The 9,244-nt window shown below is 44.9% G+C and overlaps 1 protein-coding gene across 2 annotated transcripts in view; it reads right to left on the minus strand.

The window, feature by feature from the left end:
- KAT6A (lysine acetyltransferase 6A) overlaps positions 1-7,178 on the minus strand; it is a 75,857-nt gene extending 68,679 nt beyond the window's left edge. The window contains exons 1-3 of one of the 2 annotated variants that reach the window (XM_034762046.1): positions 7,086-7,172; positions 5,445-5,493; positions 4,560-5,329 (exon numbers count right to left, since the gene is read on the minus strand). In XM_034762046.1, the coding sequence (XP_034617937.1) occupies positions 4,560-5,162 (603 nt within the window). In that variant the 5' untranslated portion in view covers positions 5,163-5,329; positions 5,445-5,493; positions 7,086-7,172. Of the gene's footprint in view, positions 1-4,559; positions 5,494-7,085 lie in introns of both variants that reach the window. The other variant, XM_034762045.1, reaches the window with a different exon arrangement.
- Positions 7,179-9,244: the final 2,066 nt, after the last annotated feature.

The raw sequence follows: 9,244 nt of genomic DNA on the forward strand, positions 1-9,244 counted from the left end.
TACGTTTCACAATTCAATCAAACAAACCACAGAGTTCAAACACAAGTAATCTTATGAGAAATTAACCTTTATTGCTAGACAACTGCAAACTTTTGTACCTGAAGTTAAGCAAAGGGGAGGGATAGCTCAGTGGTTTGAGCATTGGCCTACTAAACCCAGGGTTGTAAACTCAATCCTTGAGGGGGCCATTTAGGGATTGGGGCAAAAATCTGTCTGGGATTGGTCCTGCTTTGAGCAGGGGGTTGGACTAGATGACCTCTTGAGGTCCCTTCCAACCCTGATAGTCTATGATTCTAAATAAAAGTATTACTGCACAGATATGAGGTAAAGAAATAGCAGGTAGGACAGAAACTCATAATGTAATAACTAAAACAATCTTAAAACTGCCATTTCAACCAAGCTCCAGTTATCCCAGAATATTTCAGCCTGTTGCTCTCCAAATTCCTTTCTCTGCACTTTACCGTACAAGCCTACCCCAACAGAAAATAGGGCCAATAGAAGCTACAGATTAAAGCATAGAGAAGTGAACAATAACAAAAAAGACAATTCTTTCCATCTACCAGAGAACAGAAATGAGGGCAAGCACAGAACTTTAGAACTTAAAGGTGTCTATCATTAACTATCATCATATACAGATAACCAAACTTCAATGGTGAATTCTGCACCGAAAACCCATTTCAAAATCTAGGTAATGTTTCTGGGAGACTTCAGACTTAGCAGTTAGAAGGGTGTTTCTATTGCATTAATCTCTGAAGCCAAAGTTTGTGTTTTGGATTTTTCCTTGCATTGAATGCTGTCATGTGGTATTAAAAGTACACACTGCTAAAATTTGGCATAAAAATTATATTTTATAAAAAGAGGTTTTCGTTACATGTCAATAGAAACATTTTTAAATAAACATTCCCCCGGAGCGTTTGCCACCCAAACATAACTGTGCACTTAACATGAAAACCGGAAGGTGAAATTGAATAGAAACTAGTTCTAGACAATTGATACTTGGTTTTCAGTTTCATTGTTCAAGCTAAGAGAAATGCATATACTAAATTGCATAAGATGTAAATTAGATTTGTCAAGTGTTCTGTTTTTAACTTAAAGCATTATCAATAGTATAGCAAAGAAGTTAACTGAAAAATTCCTGGGTAAAATTTTCTAAATCAAGTGCCTACACTTGGCTCCTAAATCCACATTTAAGCAACTAAATAAGTATGGCACATTCATCAAAGATGCTGAGTACCTGCAGCGTTTACTGACTTCAGAGGAAGCTCTTATTGCTCAGCATCTCTGGAAGTCAGGCCAGCGTTATTTAGATGACTAAACATTACTTTAGGATCCTAAATTTGAACCATATGATTCTTTAAACTGGCAACACCCCTTTAACAGTTATTTAAATACAATGAACTGTTAAGAGAAAGTGGTAGTGGGGAAACCCAAATGATCTCTTTTATTCATAGTTTTTCTAGACTGACTGAGGTTCATCTGTTGCAAATAAATGTTAGAATTATACAATTATCACTCTTCTAAAAACATAGGTGGGATGAACAGCTCAGGGGATTAATTATAGTATATTGAGCCTTTCACATCTGGATTGCTAGTTCAAATCCAGCCCAGAACAGCAGTGGGTGAAAGTTATCACCAACTAATGGCTATTCCACACATGGTCTACAAAGGAAATAAACTGTGTCTCAGGTCATTTCCTACTAGACAGTTCTTCACACTCAAAGGGTATGAATACATTGAAATTAAACACCCACGACTGGCCCATGTCAGTTGACTCAGGCTCGGGCTATGGAGCCATTCTACATTGCAGCGTAGATATTCGGGCTTGGGTTGGAACCTGGGCCCTGAGACCATGCTCCCTCGCAGGACCCCTGAGCTTAGGCTCCAGCCTGAGCCCAAACATCTACACACAAATAAATGGCCCCAGAGTCCAAGTCCAAGTCAGCTGACACAGGTCAGCCGTGGGTTTTTAATTGCAGCATCGACATAGTCTCAGTTATGGTCTCTGGGTAATTAACTACCTTGTTGATAGTTTCAGCAGCAAATCCATGGCCTGAATTGGGTATGTAGACTGAGCTCTCTTCTCAACCTGAGTGGTCTCACTATGTCAAAGTTAAAGGCTATGAGGTGAACGCTGCACTACCATTACTCGTACTGTATTTGTTCTGTGGATAAAGGAACTAAAGTCTCCAGTGCTGACAATAAACATCAGATTAATTAAAACAGAAGGGCAACAGAAACAAAGAGTATCTTTCTCAACCTTTAACATTCAAATACATTTATTTAAGGTTTGCCATGCTGGCATCTACTGTAACTGTTACTATATCAGACAAAAAGTTGGATGCCCTGCCTTTGTCACATCACAAGTACATCCCTCCCAGTTACCCAAATGCCTGTGGCTTTAACTATGTCATGACTTGCAGACCAATTAGAACTGGCAGAACTTTGAAGGCATGCTAACAAGACAACACACCTTGACAGGCAGTAATGACCCTAGTGAAGCCAGTTAGAAACTCAGCATGAGTTATGCAGTGTACACCAAGAGTATTCGAAGAGAAACATCGTGGAGTTCAAGAAGGAGCATGGTTAAAGTCAGCAGGATTAGTCATTATAGTTTTCTTCAGTACATGGCCAGATGAACTTTCTGTCATAGCTCCAATGCAAAGGTTACAGAAGAAATCCCAGATCTGAGCAGTTACAAGGAAGTGCATGTTTGTAATTCTAGCGGGGGTTGGGCATTTTTAAACATCGTTATTGAAATTTTCATTAACGTTTTACTGGGGGATATACTTGGGGGACAAAAAAAAAATAAGAAATAAGACACAGGATTTGTGGTATTCCATATTTTCCTTCACTGCATTTAGACAACCTCATTTTAAGACACTGCCATGGAATAATTCCACTGAAGAATCATACTGATGCCACAGTATTAATACGCAACCAGCTTCAGAGCCCAGACATTCTCTCTCAGACAGTTGACACTAAGATGTGCTACAGTTTCCCCACTGTTACTACTATCGGTTCAGCTGCTACTGGTTTTACTGCTTGTGTACACACAGTTTCCATACTCCTGAAACTATTTTGGTTTAGTAACCGATATTGTTAAAGTAGTACAAAAAAAATGTAGACCAGTCTTTACTAGTGGTAAGAACATTAGCTTAGACTAGACTAGCCAGAGCTCCAGGAAACCACAGGGATTAAGTATACTGTTCTCTAATTCTACTCAGTGCAGGTCTATGTCCTACAGTGCTGAAAGTAACAGGGCTCTGTTTACAATAGTGCTCTCACCTGTACAGTCATTGATGGATTTTTACTAGTGGTAGCAGTAGTTGGAAATTTTAGAAAAGAAACTTCCTAATGCCATCAATGCCTCAAAGCTTGTAAAGACCATAGGAAAGAACCCTGCCTGGAGTGTGAAGCTGGTTAGAGAGGCACTGAGCTCTCATCAGTAACAAAAGGATGTCAGCAACAAGACCCCCTCTTCCCCCCCATCAGAGTTGAAAATAAATTTAGCCAGTAGCGTGGATGGGACAAAGTCACTTTCAGCACTGTTGCAGAAGGCATTAGAGACTTGCAGTGCAAAGGGACCCTTTGTTGGCAACTTTTGTCTTTACTTGAAAACAAACTCATTGACATAACATCCCCAGAGGTAAAACAGGGGCAAGAAAGAACTGAACTGGGTGTCAATTTCACTCTGCCAACTCCAACTTGAAGTTGGAGAGGTCAAAAATCTTATACAGGGAGAGGGATAGAAAGAAACAGGCCAAAAATGTGCACAGAATAGGAGACACTAAAACACAGAAAATAAGTGTTTCATTTTACAATGAGTCTATACCTGAGTTTCTTTATGATACAATATAAATAACTTGGTTTCATTAAGATACATTAAAAGTGTTCACTCCACTATTACCTTCCATGTAGTCCATCCCTTCCCCCATTTGCTCTATCCATCTGTTGACTTTTCAGAAGCTAAAACTTAATTATTTGAGGCAAGAACTGTCATTCATTATGTGCGTGCGTTGAAAACACTTAGCACAATAGGGCTCAGATAGCTGATTAGGACTTCTAGATGCTATCAGAATACACATAAATAATAAAATAATAGGTCCGAAATAGTGAATTGGGCTGGTAGCTAAATGAAAAAAATAAAACTTTGAACTTTTTTTTCTTTTTTATAATCCATCCAATTTGAATGCATGTGAGGATAATTCCCTGTTTTTCCTGTTGATATAAATGGAGTTAAACATATCAGACAAACACAACCTTATATTCTGGAGAGTCTCCAACCAACCCCTTGATTCAACACCATGAATGTTGGGGAGGGAAGTTTGTCATTTGCAGTTTCCAAGCAGCAGGCACAAATTACCAACCATGAGGTTTTCTCTGCTTATGCTCAGAAACTGGGAAGAAACAGAACTATTCATTTGCTGCAGACTTCTCAAAGCCTCCTGCCCATTTTCAACTTACCAGTTACATATTAAAGAGAGTGACCTCAAATTTTGAGCCTGTATCACCATGTTTCATCAGCTCCAAGGAAATGTTGGTGTATACTTGGCTCTTACCTTATCCTTTTCATGAGGAAGGAGCGACACTGGAGGCAGACAGGAAAGAGACTCACAACTCTCTTTCCCATCAGCATTGATGGCTGCTTTAGTGTTGAGTTGGTACAAAGGTCCATCTTTAAGGAGTCTGCCATGGCCAACAGCACGCTTGACAGCCAGTCGCAATTGCTGGTGAAAGATGGAAGTGCCACTACCTCCAAACAATGCAGACACATCCTTCTGACCTTTCAAAAAGCGTTCAATATTCTTCAAGGATGAACCACTGGACTCTGCCAAGCCCTCAATTGCCCGTTTGATCAGTTTATTCCAGTCCACGTTTGGTTTACCATCCAACTTTCCATGGTTTCGAGGTTTAGGAAGTGCTATTCTCCCAGGATTATCAGGATCCTTGTAGGAATTGAGACCTTTGTTGGAGACTTTTAATATAGTTCCATCTTTAACACTCAATTCTAGTTGTTCCAGAACAGTTTTACGGTCCAAACCATGGGATGAAGACACTGCATTGCATATCCTCTCCTCTGAAGGGCGTTGTTTTTGCTTCTTCACCTTTTTGATTGCCTCCAAAATCCACTCCGTATACAGCGGGTTAGCGAGTTTTACCATGGTGAAGAATTCTGTATATCCATAGAGTCGTTATCCTTTATCCCGATGCTGAATAAGCTTCACACCATGGGAAAACAGATTTTTGGAGGATGGGAACCAGTTAACCATAGCATACACGTTTTTGGAGCTGAATTACTCTCTGTTTCTCAAACATTAATATTTTTAAACTGAAAGTAGAAAAATGATATATTCTGTTAGGAATTTCTTCATGCTTTCAATAAATCCATCAACAGCTCCAGAGAAAGGTTTTCACAAAGTTGTAAAGAACTCAGCACATCTCACCTCAACTTTGGATTTCCAATCTCACATCAGGAAAACTGGAACATTAAATCTGAAAGAAAATCAGAAAATAGTCACGCCCACAAAGAAAGTCACAAGTGTCCCATTCTAGTTTGTATAGTCACAAATATACAAGAATATTGTAAGTTCTTCTAATCTATCACTGAAGTTTTGAAGCACATTTTGTAACAATGCTGAAGTAACACTTATGCTATGTCTTCACTTAAAAACAAAGTTTGGATTTTACATCGAGACAGCTAACAATGTAAAATCCTACTGGAGACAAAGCACTGTAGTTTCTGCCTGGATGTAGCTAGCCAACATAACTCCCAGGTGGGAGATACAGGGTTGACCTCAGTTAGCTACATCAAGGTAAAAACTACATGGTGCCTTATCTCCATTACAATTTTACATCATGACAGCTATCCTGATGCAATAAACACACCTAATTTGGCAGTGAAGACATAGCCTTAGCCTGAAACTTCAATACAAAGTAACTAAAGGATTCCCAATGCCACAGGCAGATGATACATTTTGCCTCTTGCATTTACATTCAAAGAGTTGTAGACAGTTTATTGAAATCTTCACCATTTTTATAGGAGAAATTTTGTAAGTTCCAAGTTAGTTAACCTAGTACCGCTAGCTCTTCCATCCGGTATCCTGCTTTCTAGTAACTGTTAGAGAATCTGCCAATAACAAAGGATTTTAAAACATGAAATTTAGATCATCTACACTGTCCCCCACATACAGGTTTAAGTTTAATAATTAGGTAGAAGTTTAGAACCTCTGCTTAAAACAAAATCTACACAGAAGGAAAACAGTATTTAAACAGGGGTTGTATTACCACTATAACAGACGTAAGGGTAGGTATGACCGCACATACATCTGTCTGCACCTTTCTATTTAAACTATAACCGACAGGGAATGCCTCTGAGGCACCCCATACCTGGACCCCGGGGAAGGGGACCCTGCGATCTCCCATCAGGGCATTTCACTGTCCTAGAACATTCTTAATAGCGAGGCCAGGCTGAGGCTGGTGTCACACTGGGGTGATGGCCCCTCACTCATTCTCCAGCTGCATGACAAGTACCCCTGCACCTGTCACAGCCGGTCCCCACCCGTGCTATAGGATAGCCCACAGCACAGAAGAGCTCACGGGATGGCGCCCCCGGCCGGACCCCCTGGACCCTGCTCGGGCGCACGGACTCCGCTCCCGGGGAATCGGGGCACCGGCCCCAGCGGCAGAGGGCACCCCAGTGGGCAGCGCGCTGCCTCTCCCTGGGAATAGGCAGCCCGGCCCGGACCGGTGTTCCCGCATCGCCGGGCCCGCCTGAGCCGCGCTACCAGGAGCCGCAGTCGGAGGCCGACTCAGCCCGAGCGCCGCGGCCCGCGCCGCCGGCCTCATCCGCGGCCTCCCGTGGGCGCCGCCTCCTCGGTTGCTGGGCTCGAGCGCGCTGCAGGGGACCGGGGCGGCCGGGCCCGGGCTTGGCGCAGAGCGGCGGCGGGGCCGGAACAGGCCGCGGGGCCTGGAGCACCCGACGGGCCTCCCGCTCCCTGGGGCGGCAGGGCCCGGCCAGCCGCCTGCCCTCGGCCCCCTCGGCGCCGGGCACCGGAGCCAAGAGCGGCCGAGACGACGCCACTTACCGGGGCCTGCGAGAGACGCAAACCGCGAGCCGGAGGCCGGACGGCGGCGAAGCCCCAAACTGACACGGCGGCCATCTTGGGTCCGGAGCGCTGCGGCGGGGGGAGGGGGCGATGGAGGGGAATAGCCTGCGGCGGGAGGGGGATTCGCCGAGAGAATAGCCCGGCTACGAGGGGTCGGGGAGCTGTCGGGGTGCCGTGCCGAGAGCAGCGCGCCTGAGGGGACCGAGAGGGCCGCCAGAGGAGGGAAGGAGCTGGGGGAGGGGTTGTGAGGGGCTGGGGAGTGGTCTGGGGGGATAGAGGGATTTGGGGAGGGGCACGGGGGTTTGGGGAGAAGGGTCTAGGGGAGGATAGAGGGGGATGGGGAGGGGGTGTTTGGAGGGACTTTGGGGAGGGGGTTATTTATGGGCGATAGGAGGGTTGGGGAGGGGGTTATTTATGGGGGAATGGAGGAGGTTGGGGAGAGGATTGTGGGAGGGATGGAAAGGCTTGGGTGGGGGTTGGGGGGATGGAAGAGTTTGGGGAGAGGATGAACAAGCAGGAGGAGTTATAGGGGTTGATGGGGTTTGGGGAAGGGTTGGCAGGAATGGGGCAGGGGATAATGGGAGGGGGGGGTTGGAGGGGGGGGTTAGAGGAAGAAGGGATGAGGAATAATGTGTGATCAGATAATTAACAGGACTAGAGGAACCCCGCAATGATCTAGGCCCAGTACTAGGCAGGGATGGTAAAATGGACAAGTGTTCAATAAATATTTCTGTCCTGTATTTGTAAAGAAGCGGCATGGCATATTCATGTCTTACAATATTAAAGAAATATTTTCTATTTCAACAGTAACTGTGGAGGATGATAAACAGCATCCGATAAACTTAGAGCTCAACTACATTTGAAACGCTACAGTGGCACAGCTGCAGCGCTTCAGTGTAGACACTCACTTCTGCAACAGGAGAGGTTCTCCCATCACTATAGTTAATCCACTTCCCTCAGGAGATGGTTGCCAGGTCAACGGAAGAATCTTTCAATTGACTTTGGCCTGGTCCCCACTAAGCCCCCACTTCGGACTAAGGTACGCAAATTCAGCTACGTTAATAACGTAGCTGAATTCTAAGTACCTTAGTCCGAACTTACCGCGGGTCCAGACGCGGCAGGAAGGCTCCCCCGTCGATGCCGCGTACCCCTCTCGGCGAGCTGGAGTACCGGCGTCGACGGCGAGCACTTCCGGGATCGATCCCAGAACATCAATTGCCTGCCGTCTAAGTGAAGACGTACCCTTAGCACTGGTCTACTCCGGTGGTTAGGTCTGCTTAACTGCAACACTCAGTGGTGTGGATTTTTCACACCCCTGAGCGACGTAGCTGGGTTGACTTAACTTTGTGTAGACCTGACCTTAAACTTTTTAAATATGTAGGAGTGGGGCCATGTTTACACTACAAACTTTGATCCACATGAAGTGATGTTGGCATAAAACTGCCACAGTTAGTATAGCACTTGTACTCATGCATACTTGGCTTCTTGTGTCAGCGCTTCACATACTCACCAGGAGTGCTTGTGTCAATGCACAGTGCAGTACACCATGGGTAGGTATCCCGGTGTGCAACCTGACACCATCCAGCACACTGTCTTTTGGAAAGTTTTGGCAATGCATTGTGGGGCAGAAAGGGGTTGTGTAGGGGTGACTGGGAGCATGGGGTTAACCTCCCATCGTGCAACTGTCTCCGTCCCATAATGTCACTTATATCCCATACTTTTCAGACCTTTTTTAAAAATCCCACAAACCCACGTAGCCATCCTCACTATCAGTCATCTCTGACAGTTGCATGGAGCTCTCCACTATTGTCATAAGCATTACAAGCACAGGACACGCATTCCTCCAGTATTGGCAGAGCTGTAAGAAGAACGGAATGAGCAGGGAACATGATGAGTTATTGGAGGACAAATTGCTGAGGGACATAGAAAGAAGCAATTCAAGGTTGTTGATGGCATTCACAGAGCAGCTACTGATGGTGGAGCACTGCATCTGCATGGGATTGCATCATAATACAGGCTTGGGATGAGGAGCATTGGCTGTAGAACTTTCAAATGTACAAGGTCCCATTTCTGGATGTGTGTGCCGAGCGCGCCCCAGACCTCCAGTGCAGGGACACCAAAATGAGAGTTGCACTGGC

This window comes from Trachemys scripta, chromosome 2 (assembly GCF_013100865.1).
Source record: "Trachemys scripta elegans isolate TJP31775 chromosome 2, CAS_Tse_1.0, whole genome shotgun sequence".
In the NCBI taxonomy this organism is placed as follows: Eukaryota; Metazoa; Chordata; order Testudines; family Emydidae; genus Trachemys; species Trachemys scripta.